The 25,009-nt window shown below is 37.7% G+C and overlaps 2 protein-coding genes across 7 annotated transcripts in view; one reads left to right on the top strand and one right to left on the bottom strand.

Annotated features, from left to right (window-relative positions):
• msl-3 (male-specific lethal 3) overlaps positions 1-7,603 on the bottom strand; it is a 229,436-nt gene extending 221,833 nt beyond the window's left edge. For all 3 annotated transcript variants that reach the window (XM_090382007.1, XM_090382005.1, XM_090382004.1), the window contains exon 1: positions 7,444-7,603. In XM_090382007.1, the coding sequence (XP_090238133.1) occupies positions 7,444-7,545 (102 nt within the window). In that variant the 5' untranslated portion in view covers positions 7,546-7,603. The remainder of the gene's footprint in view (positions 1-7,443) is intronic.
• Positions 7,604-7,901: 298 nt separating this feature from the next.
• LOC150080786 (pre-mRNA splicing factor cwf19l2) overlaps positions 7,902-25,009 on the top strand; it is a 315,168-nt gene continuing 298,060 nt past the window's right edge. For all 4 annotated transcript variants that reach the window (XM_090381845.1, XM_090381844.1, XM_090381843.1 and 1 more), the window contains exons 1-2: positions 7,902-8,014; positions 17,886-17,969. In XM_090381845.1, the coding sequence (XP_090237971.1) occupies positions 8,000-8,014; positions 17,886-17,969 (99 nt within the window). In that variant the 5' untranslated portion in view covers positions 7,902-7,999. The remainder of the gene's footprint in view (positions 8,015-17,885; positions 17,970-25,009) is intronic.

Genomic DNA, 25,009 nt, shown 5'->3' on the forward strand with positions numbered 1-25,009 from the left:
ACGGCATAACTTCAAGAATGAGTTCCTCATGTAGACAATAAAAATATTTTATATCAATATAGTTCCAAAAATGCTTGGTTAGCCAGTTAACCGGAATGTCTTATCTCCCCGCAGGTGATTTCCTTCATCACAAGGTACTGACAGAATCTGGTGGTTTTTCATTAAAACCATGTACTCAAATCAGGAGCAAGCGGATATGCACTTTATCTAGGGTTTGGCGGACGGCAATGCTCTGAAGGCTCGTTGTTTGTACCACGAAAGGTTCCCAGAACGAAGATGTCCAGATAGGAAAAAGTTTAAAGGTATCCATTACCGCCTTCGTTCTGGGAACCTTTCGTTTGTACCACAAAAGGTTTCCAGAACGAAGATGTCCAGACAGGAAAACGTTTGAAGGTATCCATCGTCGCCTTTGTGAACCTTTAAACCTCGTGCTGCCGACAGATGACAACCAAGATCTACGACTCCTGAAGTAGAGGAGGAGATTTTGGATGTTGTCCATGCCACTCCTGGAATCAGCACATGCAGAATAGCAATGCAACTGGCTGTTCAACGTTCGACTATTTGGAGAGTGCTGCGAGAACACCAACTGTACCCTTACCATCTACAATGGGTACAGGCCAGCATATTACCCTGCGCGAGTAATGTTCTGCCAGTGGTTCTTGCAGCTGTGTGGTACAACCCCTCACTTTCCTGCCTTAGTGATATTCACAGATGAAGTACAGTTCACACTAGATGGAACCCAAAACTTTCACAATCAGCATTTTTGGGCTGAGGAAAACCCACATGCAATTCTTCCATCACATCACCAACAGCGGTTCAGGTTCAACATATGGGCGGGTGTTTTTGGTGATAAGTTATTTGGGCCCCACGTAAATCCAAACAAACTCATAGGGCAGGCGTACAGAAACTTTCTGGAAAACAACATGCCTGATTTCTTGGACGACATGGCACTGATCATTCATCAACAAGCACACTCCATGCACGATGGTGCTACTGCACATTTCGGCCATCTAGCCCGCAATTACCTGAATCGAAGGTTTCCTGGTATAGGTAGAGGTATAGGTGGAATAGGTAGAGGTGGACCAACTGCCTGGCCTCCATGCTCACCTGATTCAAACCAACTAGATTTCTTCCTGTGGGGCCATTTAAAGTCATTGGTCTATTCGACTCCGGTAGCTCGTGTGGAAACTCTCCGCAATCAAATTGTGGCAGGTTGTGAGACAATACGAAACATGCCAGGAATTTGGCATCGTCTTTGCGAGTCCATGAGACGTCGATGTGAGGCCTGTATTCAGGCAGAAGGTGGATACTTTGAACAATTACTATAAGGTGATGTGAACAGTTAAGTGTCATAGACAAGACCTTCAAAACTCAAAAACCAAGCATTTCTGGAACTATGTTGATATAAAATATTTTTATTGTCTACATATGAGGAACTCATTCCTGAAGTTATGCCGTGTATTTTTGAGACACCCTGTATATAGTAAGAGAGAGGATGCATGTTGAATATCCTTTCACTATGTCCATCTGTCAGAGTAAATCTAATAACCTGCTATAAAATAAAAATGTTACAGTAAAAAAATGAACAACAAAGTTTATTAGATTTTCTTCTTTCCTTTACTACAACATATTTGAATTAAAAGATACTCAGTGGTTTATTGCTGCTTTTATTTTTTTAAAAAGCAATTGTAGAATACGTGAAATTAAAAGATACTCAGTGGTTTATTGCTACTCCTGCTTTTATTTTTTAAAAGTACGTCATGGTTCACTTATCATTTGTGAATGGTTTTGGTAATACACACACAATTTAGCTACTTAAAAGATGGGACAAATACATGTTTTGTGCATTATTATGATAATCAAAGAATTAAATTAATGATTTCTTATATGCCACTGTTAAACAATCAAAAATTGGAATCGTTATAAAGTTAGACAGCATAATATAAATTTTTCAATTATAGTTTTATGACGCAAGGCCAACAAACTTATGGAAGAATAATCTAGTCCAGTGGTTCTCAAACTTTCTGAGCCCACACCTCCCTTGACCTGTAAAATTTTCCTGGCGCCTCCCTTGAAGTAAAACATCTATAATTGTGCAATTTATTATTTTTAATATGTTAATGCAATAATTATTAATACATGAAATAATAATTGAGATATTAATTTTATTCTTAAAAAACATTAATGCGATGTATATTCTTGCTTTTCATTGCATAATTCATCAAACCTAGGTGTCATTTTCAAAATGGCAACGTGTATTTCTTTTTCAACATTTACTTTTGATCTGTACTTACATTTAATTACTGCCAATGCCAAAAATTCAACTTCACAAAGGTAAAAACTTGCAAATGGCACTAGTATTTGCAGAGCTTTATTGCTACATTCTGGGTATTCATGTTTTGCTAAACACCAAAATTCATATAAAGATAACGACGAAAACTTTGCTTTCAGACCTCACAGGTCTGACGTGAGATCAACAAATTGTTCTTCCTCGATAGTAGATAAATTTGATGGGGACTTTGTACTGAAGGGATCTTTAATCCATATGTACTCTTCAAAATTTCCTGTAAAATATTTCTCGAAGTGTGCATGGAGTTGTGATAAATGCTCAACAATTACTGATTTTAATTCTTAGTGGAAAGTCCCTTTGTATAGTCTTTATAAGGGTCTTTCCTCGATAATCCAGGAAAAATGCACATACCAGTGGCAGTTATAATGGCAGCAACAGCTTAAGAATAAACTTCAAAATATTAAACCAAATCCTGAGCAATGGCCTTCAAGCTTCAGTTCAATTACACAGCAGGAGGTAATATTAGCTTGCTTGAGAATTGGACATACTAACATTACTTATGATTATCTCTTAAGAGGAGAGACACTTTCCGTGAAACATATCTTTATCAAATGCACAAAACATGCAAGAGAACACCAGAACCTTCTCACTACTGACATAATGAAAGACCCTCTTCCACTTGCTTCAATCTTGGGTAATAAAATAAATATCTCAAACATCATCACTTTTCTCAAAAGAATTAATATATATCACCTCCTTTAGCTAATAAAAAAAATAATAATTTTATAGCCATTAGGAAATTATCCCTAACTGCAAGAAATAACATCCATACTTACCATATGTATGGCGCACTATGGCATAGATGCTGATGTGCCAAATAAAACCCCAACCAACCAATCTTCATTATGTTGTAAAAATTGATGTAAAATTGGGAAGCAATCATTTTTACCTTCTTTTATATTTTTCTTCCAAAGTTCTAATTTCCTTTTAAAGGCTAAAACTTGAAGAGATAAATTAAGTGAATTTAATTTATCAAAAATATCGCAATGATAAGCTAGCTTAGAAACAAAATCATTGTTTACAAAGTCTTCAGCATTGCAGTGAGATGATATGAACGGAGCTCAATTCTCAATTCATATATACATGATAAGATATTGCCATGAGAAAGCCAACGAGAGTTACAAAAGTATAGTAAAGATGTATACCCAGCCCCCAATATCAATATACATATTTTAAAACAGAGAATCTTCTGTGGAAGTGTGTTTTAATAAAGTTCACTATTTTGATTTTGTACAACTTCGTTTAGAATGGAGCTCAGATATAGATGCAAGTGCTTCTCTGTGAATAATGTAATGGGTCCACACAGGTAAGCGCTTGTAGTCCACTCTGAAGATCTGACATGAAATGACCATCTTTACAAACGCCAACAAATTTGGTCCAGTCAAATTTTGTTTTCAGCCATGAAAAGTATCTATGATTTCAAACCAATTGACCTTGCATTCTCTTTTTCAAAAATACCCCAAATATTTTCTATAATTATTTACATTAATAATATAGACCAAATAATAGTAGACATACAATAGTAAAAAAAAAAAAAAATCATTCTTAATAAATTTTTAATATTTCGGTATAGTTTAGGGCTAAAGCCTCAGTTTATGTAAATTGTTTAACTAATGTACAAGTTAGTGCATTTGCATCATTTCTGTACATTGCCAACTACATAAGTAGTTATAAATTGGCATAATTAAGTATATCTCATATAAATGAGATATACTTATTATCAACCATAGGGCACTGTTTCGGAGCTTATTGGCTCCTCATCAGTGGGTGGGCAGGTACAATGATGACAACCCAGTTTGAAGTAAATCCACAATATGAGAGATGCCTGATGGTGTGGAGTAATTTAGATTACAGTATAATTTAGGGCTAAAGCCTTAGGTTACGTAAATAGTTTAACTAATGTACAAGTTAGTGCATTTGCATCATTTCTGTACATAGCCAACTACATAAGTAGTTATAAATTGGCATCATTAACTATATCTCATATTGTCCACCCACTGATGAGGAGCCAATAAGCTCCGAAATGGTGCCGTACGGGTGATGGTATCCGCTGAGAATAAGTAAGAATAGTCTTCTCCTATGGTGAAGCATTACTTATTCGAGGTAGTGCAATATCATAGCAATTCGTTGTGAAGGTATTCACAATATGAGATATACTTAATGATGCCAATTTATAACTACTTATGTAGTTGGGTACGTACAGAAATGGTGCAAATACACTAACCTGTACATTTTTAATATTTGCCATGGAAATCTTACATAAACTATTACATCGTTTGCGACGCCCCTGGAAAATCATGGTGCCTCCCCCAGGGCATCACGATGCAGTTTGAGAATCGCTGAACTAGTCTATAAAATCAATGACTACTTAAGAAATGATGATGATCATCATCATGAACTTGGTCTGGCTTAGGTCTTTTAAGACCTGTTCCGTTGTAGCTCTTGGAGGTGGTCTTGATCTCGCCATTGTTGTCTTGGTCGACTCACATCTCTCTTTCTCTTGCCTGTAGGTTTGTAGTTAAAGGCTAATTTTGGGATGTGGTCTCGATTCATTCTTTCTATGTGGCTGATCCATTTTTTCTGATACCGTTTTATGTCATTTACTATGTTATACTTTAGAAGCATACATATACTTTAGAAGTATATTTATATTTAACAGTATGTCTTATATAACTCACAAACTGTTACCATTATGAAGTTGAGAAGAAGAAGAAGAATGTGTGCTGATTACAGTTTTCCAGTGCAAAGTCCATGTCATATTAGAAAATGATCCAAGTTAATCTTCTCATATATGAATACAAATTAAGTGGGCATTTGCAATTTAAACATCTTTGTCAACTATGTTCGACAGTTGAAATTGCTTTAAAACAGTTGGATTATCTTGGCTAATTTTGTTCAATTCAATAATATTTATATATTTACAAATGAACCTGTCTGCTCATAGTCCCACATTTAAATAATACAGATTAGCAATTTCCTTATGTTATAAATAATAGCACATAATGAAATATATGTATACTATAAAGAAATCTGTGCGAGCTGCAAATCCTAAGTCATATGCTTCACTCATTACATAATGCATGAAAATTATCTCACAACCAAGTTGTTGTATTAGTTCCACTTCTTATGTTTTATAATCCAAGTTCAACAAAGGTAATTTTCTACTGAATGAATTTAGCCCACTGGCATCACAAATTCATATACAAGATACTGACAGCACGAAGGTCATTTTAATCCCATTAAATATATTTCTAAATTTAATTGGAAAACTAATAAAAAAGTTACAAAAGCAATGAGTTACTCCAGAGGAGTAAAAAAAAAAAAAAAGGATTTTTAGTTGGGGAGAAACATACACAAACACAAAGGTTACAATGACTCATATAATGGACTAACATTCACTGATATTAGTGAAGATTGGAGAATTAATATCTTTGCTGATAGAGCCCTGATCAAGCATAACAAAATCTACTTTCTAAAGGAAATATCCCCATATGTCCTTGATTAAAAACTGGAACTAGTTTCGTTCACTCCCCCAGTTATAAGACAATTGGTTATCAATGAATGAACCCAACATTCGAGTTACTCAACAATGAATGCTAGGGTAATTTTGTTATGCTTGGCCATGTCATTTACGACATACCATAATATCACCATTACTGAAAATTAAAAATAAAATAAAAGCCTTTTTCATTGGAATCACCATAGTATTAAAGTTATGATAGGTGTACACTAGTGGACATAGTAGTAGTAGTAGTAGTAGTAGCATGTGAGGCAAGAAAGCAAGTGTATGAGCTTATGCAGCATCAACCAAAAAAAAAAATCAAAAATATAAACACCATTATATTGTAGTAGTAGTAGTAGTATACAGGGGTGGGGGGAAATGGTGGTATACTTAAAAGTCATTTATTTCAGTACAAGGAAATTTTTCTATGGCAGGTCTGAAAATGAGATTGGAAATTACTGTTCTACATAATATGCACCATAAAGTGCAGTAATACCAAGATAACATTTTATTTTAAAAAAAAATAATAAACTACAGTTCTGTCATAGAGAGACTGTTAGTTCAACTCTTTTTTTTTTTTTTTTTTCCTACCATGATCAGAATTGAAGCTCTGTTGTTGTTAACATTACCAGTGGCATATGATGCAAGAAAGCAAGCTTATACAGCGTCAGCCAAAAGGGGAAAAAAAAAATAGTATGCTGCATGTAAAACCAAATAACGATCATTAAATAATCATACTCTTTTAAATGTAAGTGACATTCACACATGCATGAAATAAAACTGTTTAGGAATCTTATTTATTTCAAATAAATACTAAATAAGCTACAGTTCAGTCACAGAGAAACACTGTTAACACTCTATCCCCCTTTTCTACTGTGATGGGGTGAAATTCTGTTGTTATTGTACCTTGACTGAAATTAACCGCAGGGGCTCACATCTGGTGAGTATGGGCTTGGCACACCCAGGGTCCTGAGCTGGATATCATCATTCTCTTTCTTGGTGATTCCCTTGTACTTCTCCCTCTCCCTCTCTCTCTCAGAGTAACTTGGAATTTTTTTTTTTTTTTTTGCTGGTAGGCCCCAGGCTTTCTTGCACTATATGGCTATTATTAATAATAATAATAATGAATATAAAACTAAATGACAATCATAAGTAATAATACTTGAATAAATTCACGCTTGTATAAACAAGAATCCTAAAGCAGCATTTTGAGTATTGGAAATTTCTGGTTTTATTACAAAAAAATACGATGATGATGGCTAGAGCGAACAACATGCTCTTATTCTATACTACTCATGCCTTTATAGTGTCACTAGTTATCTTGATTAATTACAAACTATGGTTTTCTAAACAGCTAATAACCTAAATACAAAACGAGAAAACTGAAATTTTATGCTGTGCAGCCATCATGGGAAGTTTTGTAGAAATATTTAGCTATTGGCTCGGATCTCAACTGTTACAAATTTTTCGGGATTGTAGTATTTAAATGATGATACAATTATAATTGGTTTATAATTTTTTTAGCCTTAATTTCACTCAAATGATGGAATAGTGAAAAATATATGTAAGCAGGATCCCTATTCATGATTACCTTTGATTCATATAGTACTTTGGCTTTCGTTGGATCAGGCTCATAACACAACACTTTTTCTCCTTCTGAGAATTTGAACTTCACGCCTCGAGTTGACACCATTTTCGATGCTTCAAGATCGATTCGTTTTCCGGTGTCACTGTTTCTAGCCAGTCTTACCATCATTGAAAAAAAAAAAAAAAAAAAAAGTGACTTTCAGATTTCCATCTTCCAGATACCCATATTTGCGATTACAGAAACATTATAAATTTAAATATATATATATATATATATTATATATATATATATACACACACAAACTTATTATGCAACTTAAAATACTACACACAAACGTTGATATCTACTTTCCGTCGTTATGCCTTACATAGCAACGCATTAAAAGAAATACGACATTTCTTTGGATAATAGAATCCTTTGTACTCTCGTTAACCAAACTCCATTTCACATAAACAAGAGAAAGCGAGGTTATTTTTGATGGCAGCACGGGGTCAAGGCTGTATCTTCTTTCCTCGAACTGTACGATCATTGTAGGAAATTATTTTACTTAAATTTGAAGATGGGATCACACAAAGTGAGTTTAGTACACTACCCGGCTATAAATTTAGTTTAAAAATAGTGTATATGGTCAGCAAATATGCTCAAGAATTTCACCAAATGTACTGTAGTAATCCTACGTATCTAAATAAATTCAGTAATTAGCATGTTTTTATTATTGGGAATCAGGCTGCATAACATCAGTCATTATTTTTCACTGGAGTTTAAATCGGAGACCGCAGCTTCGATTAATATGTAACTTCAGTTATTTTTCACCGCTTATATGCTGGAATATAAGTAGGCTGCACGTTTTACTCCTAACTACAAACTTCTCACAATGTTTGCTAAGATAGATACCATTTACGTCGAACTGTTCTATTTAGACAAGACTGCAGTAATAGTTCGTATCATTTAGAGAGGACTGCAGTAATAATTTAGACACAGTATGGGTTTGTTAAGGGAGTCTTGTGTGACCAATTTGATTGGATACTATGATGCAGTCACAGGGGAATTGGATGCAGCAAATGATTTTGATATCATATACTTGGATTTTAGGAAAGCTTTTGATACTGTTACACAAGGAAGAATGTGCAAATTGGAGCAGTATGGCATTAAGGGCAAGTTGCTACAGTGGATAAAAGGATAGTTGAGTGGAAGAAGATGGAGAGTGGTAATCAATGGACACTGCTCTTCATACACTAAAGTTATTAGTAGAGTACCCCAGGTTTCAGTTTTGGGCCCATTGTTGTTTTCTATATTTATCAATGATACTGATGAAGGTATACCAGGCTTAATGTTGAAGTTTGCAGATGACACTAAGGTGGGCAGGGTTGTTAATGACAGTATGCTACTGCAACAGGATTTAGAAAAGTTGGGCAGATGGGCTGAGAAGTGGCAACTGAAGTTTAATATTGACAAATGTAAAGTACTGCATGTGGGCAGCAGTAACCCCAGAGAAATGTATTAACTCTGTGCTACTATATTAAAGGTAGTGTATAATGAAAAAGACCTGGGGGTAATTGTGCAGTCAGATATGAAGTTTTCAGAGTGCAGACAGGCTACCAGAGCAGGTCATGGGATCTTGTCAATGGAATTTTGCTATTAGTGATAAGGAGATGATTATCCCTTTCTTTAAGGTATGGCCACACCTTGATTAATGCGAAGCGTTCTGGAGGCCATTTTAGGAAGGATGTAGAGTTGCTAGAGCGAGTACAGAGAAAGACAACTAAATTGGTGATGGGGACAAAGGGGGGGTGCTCTTACCGAGAAAGGCTTAAGTTCTGCAAATTGCAGTATTTGGAGACTAGGCACCTGTGAGGTGATCTGATTGAGGTGGATAAGGCATTTAATGGTTTGAGCAGGCTCAGTGCTGATGGAATTCTTCCTCTTGCTCAGATTATGAACCTGAGAGGGCATAAACTGAAATTGAGGAAAGGGTTGTAGAATAGGTAGGTGGAAGTTTGCATTTAGCCAGTGAGTAGTTGCTGGAACAGACTTCCAAATGTCATTGTGGAATAGATAGCTTAAATAAATTCAAGAAAGAACTGGACAAACTTTTGAAGCGAATAGTGAAATGGGAAGTTTTTTTTTTTTTGGCCGATGCTGTATAAGCTTGCTTTCTTGCATCATATGATTCTACTAATGCTATTGCCTGACGTAGTCAAGTGGGAGTAGCACACGCTCTTTGAGTGGACTGTGGTTCAAGGTTTTTTTGTTTATATTATAGGAAACAACACATTTTGGGCCGTATCTTGTTATGGGCATAAAAGTAGGTTTACTTTATAGATTTTGGGATGCTAAACACGGAAATGATGACTGGACTAGCCCGGTGGGTAAAGTGCCTGCCTGGCAACCCAAAGGTCGCGAGTTCGAATCCCACCTCGGGCTTGGATCAGAATAGTCCAAAAACCTTGGGAGGTGCATTATGGCCACAGAAGCCGATGTGCCAACAACTAACAAAAAAAAACATGGAAATAGTGCTTAAAACGGCAGTTGGCTCTTGTTTTCGAAAAAAGTAGTTTTTCATATTTATACAAGGTATTTTTTATTTATATGGCAGTGAGATGTAGCTATGAACATGCCTGTATCAAACATGGAACCTTTTTTGCCTTTCGCTGATATTCAGCTCTGAAAGCATCCCTTTTCACTATCCAACAATAATTGGCTAACATGGCAGCACTCCATTTGCTTTTGTATCTTTTTCCATCACTGCGATGTTTTGATGGAAGTGCCTGCCATGTTCGTCACTGACGGCACCACAGTTTGGGGAAGAAATCCTGGTGTGAGTGCAAGAAATGCATCTTTAATGGCATGTTGCACCCTAGTTTTTCGTAAGAAGTAATGAGATCCTCCACAAGCTCCCTATAGTTGCTGGCTTTAACATTTCATGTAAAACCAGCCAACACATTTCGAAAGCTTTCCGCGCTGATTTCTTGTTATCACTAAGGACACATTCAAACTGTTTATTTTTGAAAAACTGCCTTTGAATGCACTTTGAACTTGAATAACTCAAGGACAAGCTCTTGACCTGATTTCTTTTGCAGTAAATTTTATTTACTAGTAAAATTGAGAAAAAGAAAAAAAAATTTTTCTAATCCTGAGAATTGATTTAGCTTCCAGTGAAACTAGTTTGACTTTTACTTTGTAGAGAAGACAGTTATTTAGCTTCACAATCAACAAATCTCTGGGTCAGGTTTTCAACAACGTTGGCGTTTTTGCTTATGGACAACTGTATCTAGCAGTTTCCAGGTCCGAATAATTTTTGTGCAATAATTGTAATTTTTATTCATATTCATACATGTAAAAAAATTATCAAATTGAATTTTTACCAAGTGTCTCCTGCTGAAACCTTAGCTAGCAGTGAAGAGAGGCGAGGGAATGGTTTTTGTAATTACTTCGATATTAATCTTTATTAAATATTAAATTTATTTTATTCTAGAATACCTATGATGATATTAAATATTCGTCATAGGTATTCTAGTATAAAATATATTAATGCAATGGGGCAATTTCATATTAGAACTTTTAAAAATTTATAGTTTGGCCGCCAATACATAATTTTCATAAATATATAAATATATATTTTTTTCTTCTAGTTAATGTTATGTTTACTATAAAAATTAAATATAAAAAACCTTTGAATTCAAGTTTAGTTTAACAACTTTAGAAGTTTTATAGTATGGCTGGAATTAGGCAAATTTTTTTTTTTTTGTTGTAATGTCAGTTATTCTGTAGGTTGTATGGAAGTGGTGTATATTATTCATTATATTTAAGTTTTTTTTTTTTTTTTCTTAATTATAATTATTAGAAAGAGTTTTTAAAATGGCCATAACATGGCTGTACATTAACATTTCCCAATTATTTTTTCAGATAAAATCTCCAGTGCTGTTGGAATTGCAAATATAAAATTTCAGATTCATAGCTGTAAAATAGCTATTCTTTATTAAATATTTTTATAAAGACATTTAATTTATATAAAAGTAATTTATCACATACGCACAGAACATGCTTTGGCTGAGCTCATTTTCATAAAGAAATGAATGTAAACAGTTCTCTTACTTAACACATTTGCTGCCTTTTATATTTGCGAGTGTTCTTTATGTGTGCCTTGGGGTGCTCGAACATTTGAGTAGTGCATTTTTAATAAAGGGATTTCATTTGTTAAGAATTATTACTCCAAGTAACACCAACATGGTGCAATATAGCTGAAGCAGCTTTTGCTCCAAATAACACCACCATCTGTTGTTTGTAGTATTCTAACATCAACAGATGCATTAGAACAAGATTTACAACCTGCATCACTTGAACAGAATTCTATTTCAGCATCAGATGACATATTATAAAGAGCTGATTCAATATCATCAGGTTCAACATATTGTCCATTCCTTTAGGGTAAATTATAGGAAAACACTTTTTACCCAAAATTTTATCAGTAGACACTCACTAAGGATGATGTTTTGTTTTTCACAAACTAAATAATTAAAATTCAATAACCATAATCTTCAAAAAATTTAACCTTTTTTTCTTGCATAAGCAATAGCGTCAGGGTTGTTAAGGACACTACTGATGCTATGCTGCTGCAACAGGATCTGGAAAGGTTGAGAAGATGGGCTGAGAGGTGGCAAATGAAGTTTAACATTGACAGATGTTAAGTACTACATATGGGACACAGTAACCCCAGAGCAACGTATCAACTCTGCAGTACTACACTGACAGTGGTGGAGAATGAAAAGGACCTGGGGGTAATTGTGCAGACAGATATGAAGTTCTTGAGCAGTGCAGATGGGCTGCAAGAGTAGCTCATGGTGTCTTGTCAATGATATACAGGAATTTTTCTAGCAGGGATAAGGAGGTGATTATTCCCTTGTATAAGGCAATGGTCAGGCCACACCTTGAGTACTGTATACAAGACTGGAGGCCTCATTTCAAGAAGGATGTAGAGCTGCTGGAACGAGTACAGAGAAGGGCAACAAGATTAGTGAATGAAACAAAGGGTTGCTCTTACGGAAAAAGGCTTAAGTTTTGCAAATTACAGTGTCTGGAGACTAGGCACTGGCGAGGTGACCTGATAGAGGTGTATAAAGCCTTGAATGGTTTGAGCATGCTCAATGCCGATGGGATTCTTCCTCTTGCTCAGAATAATCACCTGAGAGAGCATTAGCATTAGCATTAGTAGAGGCATTTGATGCAAGAAAGCAAGCTTATGCAGCATCAGCCAAAAAAAAAAAAAAAAACCCACTTCCACTTCACCCCTCTGTTCGTTCAAAATACCTGTCCAGCTGAGCCTTAAACTTATTTAGGCTATCAACCTCCACCACAAGGGATGGAAGTCTGTTCCACCAACCAACCACCCACTGGCTAAAGGCAAATTTCCGCACGTCTATCCTACATCTGTCTTTCCTCAATTTGAATTTATGCCCTCTCAGATGATTTTTCTGAGCTAGAGGAAGAATCCCATCAGCATTGAGCATGCTTAAACCATTCAAGGCTTTATACACCTCTATCAGATCACCTCGCTGGTGCCTAGTCTCCAGACACTGTAATTTGCAAAACTTAAGCCTTTCTTCGTAAGGGCACCCCTTTGTTCCATTCACTAATCTTGTTGCCCTTCTCTGTACTCGTTCCAGCAGCTCTACATCCTTCTTGAAATGAGGCCTCCAGACCTGTATACAGTACTCTAGGTGTGGCCTGACCATCGCCTTATACAATGGAATAATCACCTCCTTATCCCTGCTGGAAAAATTCCTGTATATCATTGACAATACTCCATGAGCTACTCTTGCAGCCCGTCTGCACTGCTCAGAGAACTTCATATCTGCCTGCACAACCACCCCCAAGTCCCTTTCATTCTCTACCACTGTCAGTGTAGTACCACAGAGTTGATACGTTGCTCTGGGGTTGCTGTTTCCCATGTGTAGTACTTTACATTTGTCAATGTTAAACTTCATTTGCCACCTCTCAGCCCATCTGCTCAACCTTTCCAGATCCTGTTGCAGCAGCATAGTGTCAGTAGTGTCCTTGACAACCCTGCCAACCTTTGTATCGTCTGCAAACTTGGACATTAAGCCCGATATACCATCATCAATATCATTTATAAATACAGAAAACAATAATGGACCCAACACTGAGCCCTGAGGGACTCCACTAATAACATCAGTCCACGATGAGCAGTGTCCATTGATTACCACTCTCTGTCTTCTCCCCCTCAACCACCCCTTTATCCATAGCAGCAATTTGCCTCCAATGTCACACTGCTCCAATTTGTGTAGCAGTCTTCCATGTGCAACAGTATCAAAAGCCTTTCTAAGATCCAAGTATATAATATCAAAGTTATTCCCTGCATCCAGTTCTTTTGTGACTGCATCATAGTATCCAATCAAGTTGGTCAGGCAAGACTTCCCCTTAACAAAACCATGCTGTGTCTGAGCTATAACTGAAGTCTTGTCTAAATGATCCTGCAGTGCTTCTTTAACCAGTGCCTCCATTAATTTTCCTGGAACAGAAGTTAAGCTCACAGGTCTATAATTACTTGTGTCAGCCTTTGATCCTCCTTTGTGAATTGGGGTCACATTTGCACATTTCCAGTCTATGGGTACCTCCCCTGAGTCCAAGGAAGCTCTCATAATTATGGCTAAGGGTTTGCTTACTTCCTTTGCTGCCTCCTTTAATATAACTGGATAGATCCCATCCACCCCGGGTGCCTTTCTTGTGTTTATCTTCAACAGTTTCTCCTCCACTTTACTCTCAGTTATTTCAAGATTCTGTAGCTTACTGCTAGAGTTGAATAGACCTCTGGCATTCCCCTCGCTGAATAACTCCTCATGTGTGAATGTCGATGCAAAATATTCATTTAGTTTGTTAGCTACCTGAGCAGGATCATCAACACTTGACCCATCAATATCAAGTGAACCAATCTGATTCATCCCCTTCCTTATAGAGTTTACATAAGTAAAGAACTCTTTGCTGTTTTTCTTCGCATCCCTTGCCAAGGATTTCTCGTAATCTGCCTTCGCCTGCCTAACCTCCTTTGTAACTTGGTTGCATATCAACTTGTATCTATCATAGGCTTCTGTGTCATGTGTTAATTTGTATGTATCCCATGCATTTTTCTTCTCTGCCATATGCCTCATTAGTTCATCTGACATCCATTTTGGCCTAAACCTTGAACAATATTTCTTAGTTGGTATGTAAAGCCTAGTAGCTTCCAAGATAAGTTCTTTGAATGCTTCCCATTTTGAATTTGCTGTTGGTAACATCATCAGTTGGTCCCACTGTATAGAATTTAAATACTGTCTCAGTCCATCGTAGTCGCCTTTACGGAAGCAATAACCCTTCCCTTTACCCCTAATGGTAGTTACCTCTTTGAGTAAATCCCACTTCAGCACACTGTGATCACTGCCACCTAGTGGTTCATTTATCTGCAGATTCTTAATGCATGAAGAATCACTGCTGATAATCAAATCAAGAGTATTACTCCCTCTAGTTGCCTCCCGAACATGCTGATGTAGAAAACAATCATCCAATAAATCCACAAAAGTCCTGCTAGTGTGTGAGTAACCAGCCCCCAAATTCCAGTCAATATCTGGGAAATTAAAATCTCCCATTATAAGACACTCTGATTTACTGGCCCACTCTATTTCCCTGTACAGTTCCTTATTATACTCATCAGAGTCATTAGGCCTATAGCACACTCCTACTCTCAATTTTGATCTCCCAATGTTTATGTCACACCAAACTGACTCCACACTGCACTGTCCAGCGATGTCGACTGGCTTCACTTCCTTGGTTTTTATGTGTTTCTTAACTAATAGCATAACCCCTCCTCCCTTCCTATCCTGTCTATCCTTTCTGTAGACGTTGTACTCCCCAAATTGCAGTTCTGCATCCCTTATATCTGTGTGACACCACGTCTCTGATATCCCAACAATATCTGCCTTCGATGTTTTGAGCAATACCTCAAATTCATCAAATTTATTTACTAAACTCCTAGCATTGGTGTACACGCAAGTATACCTGCACCTGTTTCTATTCTTAGCTACCCTAACACAACCCATGTGTTTACTTGAACCTCAATGGCTCCCAGCAGTCTCTGAAATACCATGCATCTTGTTTTTCAGGCTTCTGCTCATTCTAATAGAAGCAGTGCAAGAATCTCTTTCACCTCTGCCAGTGGCTACTGTCAATCTATTGGTCTTTGTCTCCCCCCAAGCTAGCAGTTTTCCGACCCACCTAACACTGCCTCGATAGCATCAGCAAATATTCTTGCACCCTTTCTATTCAAGTGTATCCCATCCCTGTAGAAGCAATCTCTCCTGTTAACAAGTACAGTCCAGGCTGAAAAAAATTCTACCCCTTGAGCCTTGCACAATCTTTCCAGGGCCGAATTGATCGACAAGGCTCTCATCATATACTCCCTCCTATCGTGTCTGGGCAGAATTGCAGACACTTTCAAATTCAACCCTAATTCTCGGCTTTTGTTCAACAGTGACCTGTACTTGTTAAGTAATTCTGCCGGTCTCCTACTCTTAATATTATTAGTGCCAACGTGTACGACTATATCACCTTTTGTGCCCTTAAAAGATGATATTCGCTCTACAACGTCATCAACCTTTGCCCCTGGCAGACATACCCTGGTCCTGTTCCACCTATCTTTTTTACAAAGCATGTTCCCAGTTTCCATGACAATAGAGTCGCCAACAACTACTAGTTCCTTCGGGACCAGCGCATTCTGCCTTAGGGGTTGTCTCTGTGTCATGCAATGCCCAAGTGCAAGCTCTGGCGTTGACATGGGCAGCTGAGAGCTTGATGGGCCCCTCAATTTAGTTTCTTCGAGGGCATCCACCCTGTCCTTCAAGCTCTCATATAGGCCCACAAGAACGCCGAGTTGTTGCCTGATATCATAAATTCAAATATTTTTGAATTTATGATATTCAAAAATTCAAATAAATTCAAATTGCGGAAAGACAGATGTAGGATAGATGTGCGGAAATTTGCCTTTAGCCAGCAGGTATTGGTTGGTGGAACAGACTTCCATCCCTTGTTGTGGAAGTTGATAGCCTAAATAAATTTAAGGCTCAGCTGGACAGGTATTTCGAACGAACGGAGGGGTGAAATGGAAGTGTTTTTTTTTTTTTTTTTTTTTTCTTTTTGGCTGATGCTACATAAGCTTGCTTTCTTGCATCATATGCCTCTACTAATGCTAATTAAAAGTGTAATTAAATTACACTTTTATTAATCTACTGATGCTAATTAAAAGTGTGATCCAAATATACAGCCCATATAGCACTCTCTAGACAGTGTGGTTGATGCTAAGCAAAATCCCAGCTGTAATGCAATAGCCCATGGTCCAGTCAGTGTGCCAATATTGTTCAGGTGTTCATTTCATATGCCATTCCTTTTACAATATTCGTTTATTGACTGCAGTTGAGTGGCCACATCTGTGTTGAGGTACAAAAATTGCAGTTCATTTAGATTCAAGCTTGAATTCCGGCAGTGAACAGGTTAAAGTAATTATTCAATCTTAATGGGAAGCTGATGGAAGATTGATATTGTGGGAAGTATTGATCTCTGGAGGTAATGTGAGAAAACACACATTGTCTAAGTTAATGAAACCTACTGAAGTCAAACATGTGTACTTTGTATTAGGTTATCCTCTCCAGAAATGTCACTGATATTTTTGGCATCAGTACTCATGAGTAATGAATGTGTTAATTGCAAAGATTATGAATGAGTTGTGTCACAACAAAGTGCTAAGCCTATAAAAAAAAGTGCAATTTGACCATGTTTTTTTATTTTTGATAGCAGTTTTCTCCAATGTGACATCATGTAAAAATGTGTTGTTACCGAAACCGATATCAAAGTTTTGCTTAATGGTGCTTGGGATCTCCATGGGGTATGATTGTTATTTCTACAGGGAAAATTACTATTTAGCTGAATGACTATTTAAATGAATATTTAGCTGGAGCTAAATAGCAGTTATCTGAGATTCTATGTGGATTTTTATTTCATTCCATTTAAAATTAAAGAATTTAAGTAGAATAAACATTTCGAATTAAATTATCTTGTAAGGCTCTTTCTAGAATGCATTTAGAATTTTACAGAAAGAATTAAAATGGGACGTTTTATTATTTATCAGACCATATTAATATTAAAGAAAAGTTTTAACTTCTAATGTACTTGGGCATGCACCATTGAATCCACATGCTACCACAAACACAATCTGTATTTACTGTTGCATTCTGCTAATTTATATGCTGGGGTAAAACAAAATTGTAAATGCCTCTAGCCACAATGTCATACAGAGGAAATTTGTTCATTTAAATTATACTGATTTAAAAAAAAATTAATAAGTAATTGTGCATATATTAGATGTTCAGGGTTATTTTTTTTTTTCTTTTTACAAATTCAAGAAAAAAAAGGAGAAAAAGAAAAGAAAAAAGCAGCATAAACATTTGAAATCTAGTGATACTGAAGACTCTTTAGAACATGAGCAGGTAAATTCTGTTTTGATATTTTTAACTGGTAACTTTTTTTTTTAGTAATTAATTTTAGTCTTAAAATTTTTATATATATATATATTTTTTTTAAATTCTGCATTTTTAATTTTAACAGATGGAATCATATAATTTTATAACTAAATGATGGAATATATTTGAACAAAGGTGTGTAAGGGCCTTTGCGCCAGAGCCTTAAAGGTCAGAAGGCCAGGTGTTAACAATATATGATAAAAGATAGACAACTGATGAAGGATTTCACAATATGAAATATAATGTAATGATAGCTCTAATAATACATCTTCAGTTAGTTCACTGCTGCAGACATGATGCTTAAGCACTAACATATGTACTCCTGGTTAGAACAATGCTGACTTAATAGGGTCTCTTGAGACCTTATTAAATCCAGTTTATCCCATTTTTCTGTGAACCACATTTCAGTTAGCCCTATTATGTTACCAGAGGTTCACTCTTTTTCTGGGTGTCACCCAGAAATAGGGCAAATTTTCACTATGTATTTAGAAAAAAAATAGTCATTCTTATCAAAACCAGCATCAGTGGGATGAAAGCTTTCCCAGATTCATGATTGCATAGAATCTGTCTGTGTTGCAAAGTAGTTGAAAACAAATGTAAAATGAGAGTGGATGTATGCTATAGACCAGAAGAGAATGATGAGTGTTTGCATGCCAGGAATCTCTATAGGGTGAGGGAAAGGGCAGTAAGTGTGAATGCCTTTTGGATGAGCTCAATTTGTTCTTTATTGATCAGAACACGTGGGACAGAAACTTACCATGGAGGTCAATTTTTAAATTAAGTAAATGAATATTTGCATTGGCATATTAGAGAAAGTGCTAGGGGCAAGAATATTTTATTCTTAATAAATATATATATATATTTTTTGTAACAATCACAGGTCTCTTAGTGGAGAAACTAATTCATTTAATTAATATATAATGAACAATTTAATGGCAGTAAAGAATAAATTTCTATTTCCACAATAATAGAAATCGACAGTTATCTTGATTAACAATATAAGAATAATTTTTACTATTATTTACAACTACAAGTGGGAAGTTTTATATGCCTCCTATCTCTCAAATTATGACTATACTCATGTCTTTACAAAATCATTATTCATTACACTTGGAGCATCTCTTATTTCTCCAGTCTCATTACCACCATCCATTAGTGGTAACAATTTTATCATTTCCTCATAAAGATTAATGAAAGTATAGCTTCTGAAGTTTTCTGGCTGGAAGAAGTACTTTTGTTTATATTTTCTAGTCTTCTGCCACTTAAAACATTAATGTTCCTCAAGATTTTGTCAATTATTCTTACTAGTTGTGCAAGTAAGAATATTAGGAATATTTTCTTCTTGCCAGTTATAATCAAGGTTGTCTCCCTCCTCCTTTCTTCCTATAACCCCACGGACTCATATTTGGTGAGTATGGGCTTGGCACACCCAAGATCCTGAGCTGGATATCATCATTCTTCTCTTTCTTGGTGATTCCCCCCCCCTCTCTCTCTCTCTCTCTCTCTCTCTCTCTTGGAAATTTTTTTTTGGCTGGTGCTGCATAAGCCTCAGGCTTCCTTGCACCATATAGCTAATAGTAATATCTCCAGAGGATGTCTCAATATGATGAAGATTATAAGGACTTTCACCCTTGTCTTCTCTCTTCTGTTGCTTTAAGATGGCGTTGAGACATTCCCGGTATCAAAAATCATTCTCATTCAACAACTATCTTTTCAAGTTATTTATATGTACTACATGGATCTTGTCTCCATATCTCTTCCCAAAGTAGGAGACCTAGTCCTATTGATGTCTCAATAGGACTAGGTCTCCTACTTTTCAGTCATTTCCTCTAAGTATTGATTTATATCATGAAATCCAGTTTTTTGACAGGGGTGGCATTTCTTGACAAACTGGTAGCGTCAGCTTGAAAGGATGGTCGAAAATTTGATATTACAAATGTTAGCATTAGTAGAGACATATGATGCAAGAAAGCAAGCTTATACACCATCAGCCATAAAAAAAACAAAAAAAACCCCTTCCCATTTCACCCATCCATTCGCTCCAAACGTTTGTCTAGTTCTGCCTTGAATTTATTTAAGCTGTCCACTTCTACAACAACAACAGATGAAAGTTTGTTCCAGAAATCAATCACCCCCTGGCTAAAGGCAAATTTCTGCACATCTATTCTACAACTGCCTTTCTGTTGTAAAATTACTGGCTTTTTCATACACACTCGAGTCATTCAACCTGTCCCAGTGGACCCTAAAACATTTATAGCAGTCATAAATAGGGATCTCAATGTCCTGGTTGTCCAGGGCCTCTGCAATCAGATTAATCATTCTACCTGATGTCACTGTACAGCCCTCCCTCAGGTAACATCAATGAAGCACTAAACTTTTTGGAATTCGCCCTGAATTTTATTGGGTCCAAACGACTCCTGGTTGTATCTGACTTGAATGCAAAATCCCCCTTCTGGCACAGTGCAGTTGCCGATGGCCGTGGCCAGCTTCTTGAGGACTTCGTCCTCAGCCAAAATCTTATTATCCATAACCAGCCTAGCCAGTACTACTTACTCTAGCTCCACCGGTGATTCTAATATTGACTTAACCCTTTCTACAAAGGACCTATGTCAGTCTGTATACTGTTAGTATACAGACTATCAGTATACTGTTCCATCTTGACTTGGTTCCACCAAGAAACAACAACAACAACAGAGCAAGGCCAACTGACTTCATTAGATTCTCTTCGAGAAACATCAATTGGGAAGCATATGACAGCTCCATTGAACTGGACTTTCCAAATCCAGACCCATCACAGATGGACTTGCTAAATGCAGAGGATTTGACCACCTTTATCCAGTACTCCATACTCAGAGCCTCATACAGGTCCTCAAGGAAGGTGTTCTGCCTAGCAATCTGCCCAGCAATCTGCCCATGGTGGACCCGGGAACTTACCATCCTTCGTAAGTCAGTCCACTCTGCGTGCAGGAACTACCAGCAACACCGTGATTGGCCAGCTCTTGATGTCGAACGCCTTCATAGGGATTATATCGCCAAAAAGAATGAGTATACCAAGGCAATTGCAGCCAGAAAGAGAGAAACTTGGACAAATTTCGTAAAAGAAACCAACCGTACAAATCCATGGGGCCTGGCATATAAGATCTTGAGAGAGAAAACCTTCTCCCCAGAAATATTCAACACTGTTTCAGTAGACGCTCAGGAAACTAAGTGTTGGCAGGATTCTGCCAACCTTATTCTAGACAAACTGTTTCCACCTGATGACATCTCTGAGGATCACCCAGAACATTCAGCAATTAGAGCTGCCAACAGCAATTATATAGCAAAAGAGAAAGCCGACCCATTCACACTAGAAGAACTGGGAGCAGTCCTTAAAAACATTAATGCCAAAAAGTGTCCAGGCCTTGACCTAATAGAATACATCTTCATCATCCGCTTTCACACACTGCGGCCGCACCATCTACTCCTTCTCTTCAATAAATGCTTAGAAGAAGGATGCTTCCCAAAAGAATGGAAGTTTGCCCTCATTCTCCTCACCAAGAAACCTCACAAACCACCAACAGACCCCCACAGCTTCGGCCTATTGCCCTGCTGGCTAACCTTGGTAAGGTCCTTGAGCGACTCATGGCTCTCGGGGTTGTCTCCGTGCTACAAATGCACAAATTGGTCTCACCATGCCAGTATGGCTTCACCCGTGGAAGGTCGTGTGAAGAAGCTCTTTTCGATTTGGTTTTACATATTGAAAGTTCTGAAAAAAAATTCGAATTGGCCATCTTCATAGACTTCGAGGGAGCCTTCAACACCGTCTGGTGGGATAGTGCCTTGGCACGCCTTCGAACTGCTGCTTGCCCCCAGCAATTATACAGCCTCTTCCAGAATTATTTTTCCGACCGAGCAGTTATTCTCAGGTCAAAATTCCAGCAAGTCACCAGATCAGTAAATCGAGGTTGTCCCCAAGGGTCAGTCCTGGGACCCCTCATTTGGAATATAGTCCTCCAAGACTGGCTCTCCCACACCTTCAGGAATGCAAAAATTGTGGCCTTTGCTGATGATCTCACAGTTGTGGTGTCAGGGCATTCATGGAAGGCCGTTGAAGAAAATGCAAACCAGGTCCTCGACGATCTCTCAACTTGGGCTGCACTTAATAAGTTGCATATCAACCCAACGAAAACTAAAATGATGCTATTTAAGAATAGACTGGATCTCAGGCGCCCACTGCAGGTAAAGATATGTAACGCTCAACTGCCAATCGTCACCGAAACCAAGGTACTTGGAGTGATTATTGACCACAAACTCAGCTTTCTCCCACATCTTGTTAATCTAAGAAACAAAGTTAAGAGATTCTCAGGAACCATCATATGCATCTCTAAGAATGATTGGGTGCTCTCCATAAGGTCCCTACGGTTGTATTACAACGCATTATTTTTACCAATTGTGACCTATGCATTGTAAAGATGCGAGACAAGCTTGGAACCATCCAGAGGTCAATGTTAATGGCAATCTGCCGAGCGTGTAGAACGGTCTCCACTCCTGCCATTCAGGTCATTGCGGGAGCACTTCCGCTCGATCTACGTGTCATCTTCCGAGGGTTGTGCTTCTGAATTACGAGAAATATCCCAACTAGGATCCTCGACATTGAAGTTAATCTGGATGCTGACCCCAAGGCTGAGATGACGCGTTGCTACAACGAGCTCTTCAACATTTGGCAAACTCGATGGCATAATTCAACACTGGGCATTGTCACAAAAAGATTCCTACCTGATGTAACCTACACTGCTACTAAATCTGTATAGTCTTGGTTCACCCCTTCACTAGAAACATCATACCTAATTACCGGACACGGATCCATGAATGAAAAATTAGATCTCTGCCATTGTGGAGCCAAAGAGAACTGGTGGCATGTACTGTTCGAGTGCATTACATATGCTGATCTGAGACACAACCTTGTCAGCTATACACAGATCAGCATATGCTGATCCGAGACACAACCTTGTCAGCTATACACAGATCTCTGGCGAGCATCTAGAGCTCTTCCTACAGAACCCTAACAACCTACCTGCACTGCAAACCTACTCAGCTGAAGTCTTTAAGCGCAGACAAAGGATTAACAGGCCCCCAGTGGCAAACATTGAGGACCCCGCAGTGAACTGAAACCGACCATGTATTTCCCTCCCCATCCTGCTACATGGGCTGTGGAGCTTGTTTCTGCAGCCTGTGTTCAGGAAGGAAAACACCATCTCTCTCTCTCTCTCTCTCTCTCTCTCTCTCTCTCTCTCTCTCTCTCTCTCTCTCTCTCTCTCTCTTTCTCCCCCCCCCCTTTTCATTTTTCTTTTTCTTTTATTTTATATTTTTTTATATATTTATTTATTTCATTTATTATTTTTTTTTATTTATTTTATTTTTATTTTTATTTATTTTTCTTTTTTTTTTGCGTTCTTCAGGGTTGCTGTCACTTTTTTTTTTTTTTTTTTTTGTTTCGCGTTTTACAGTGACATCTTTTTTTTTTTTTTTTCTCTCTCTCTCCCCTCTGGAGTGGGTTGGTTTGGTTTTTTTTTTTTTTTTAGGAGCATTAGCAACTAAGGCCATATTGCTCCGGGATATGTGGGGGTCATTCCCAGACCTTTTCCGCATCCTCCGTATTTGGTGGTGACGGGCTCGAACCCCGGTTTAATCAAGAAGCGTGTGCTACGCACTGCTGCTCCTTCCCACCTGGCTACGGAGGCGCCTCTGGAGTGGGCCCCTAGAGGAATCTGGCCCACCTTTTGGCAACATCAGGTGGATCAGTGTCTCGTATTGAGACAATACGTGTTTAGCTGAGACTGGCCCACCTTCCAGAATCATCTGGACAGATGATTCTGGGTAGCCAAGTGGCCAGAACAGAACACACACACAATACACACAAACCGACGTCACACACATATCTGGCCCATTTGTAGTGATACTGATCTTCACAGAGATACGAGGCGGAGTTGAACTAACGTTCTAGGAGCCGCTCATTACAAAAACACATGTCCACCGGTGTTGATTACCTGGTCTTGGATGACCAGCATGAATCCTTCAGTCTTGGGGAAGAGCATCCTGCTTGTAACTTCCAGAGCTTCCAGTGCATGTGAGCAATGTCATCAATACACATCGATAACATTGGAAGCAATGTTATCGATGTGATCTTGATGGAGGTCATTGTAGTGTCTGCCATGGAGTGTCTTCTTTGCCCATCTTTCTAACTTCGTTTCTTGTACTGTCTGGGCGGGAGGGGTTTCCTCGCTTAGATTGAATTGGGGTATACCACTTATCTATCTTCCTTATGGCCTGACGGAGTGGTGCTGTGTTGTTCTCGAAGTAATCCTTCAGGTTAACTATTGCTGTTTTCTGTTGTTCTATCAGGCCCCTTCCTCCCTCTTTCCGAGGTACAGGTGACCCCTGCTTAACGCTGATCATTCATTCCGGAAAAACAGAGCGCTAAGTGAATCCGCGCTAAGCGAGCGCCGCTTTCCCATAAGGTAACATATGTATTTGTGAGCTGCGGTCGGTGCCATAGGATATTTCCTAATCAACAATAAACGGTAATGAAAAGATGCACAAATGTCGGTCAAAATATTTGCACATATAAAATATTCTGCATTACATACGTATAATTATGTGGTAACTACTTGCGTATCAAAAGTAAACTTAAAATTCCAATTAAAATAATGAATTTAATTGATTTAATTTAATGGATGAATTTAATCATGAAAAATGTGTGGATTTTGAGTTGAACTTTGGCCCTCTTCCAAATAAACTAAAAGGGGTATTAATTTTAAATGGCCCGCAGCGTTACCACCCAACAATAAAGTCAACTGATCCTTCGCCGCTTTGAAATTTGGCATATTTTTTGTTCTTTCATTATGAAACTTCTTTTAGGCATTCGTTTCCACAAAAGTCCCGCTTCATCTATGTTAAAAACTTGTTGAGAAGGATAACACAATACCCCTCTTCAATAATTTTAACAAGTTCATTTTTGAAAGTTTCAG

The sequence above is a fragment of the Mastigoproctus giganteus genome, chromosome 9 (assembly GCF_048544385.1).
Source record: "Mastigoproctus giganteus isolate SK-2022 chromosome 9, ASM4854438v1, whole genome shotgun sequence".
Taxonomy (NCBI): Eukaryota; Metazoa; Arthropoda; class Arachnida; order Uropygi; family Thelyphonidae; genus Mastigoproctus; species Mastigoproctus giganteus.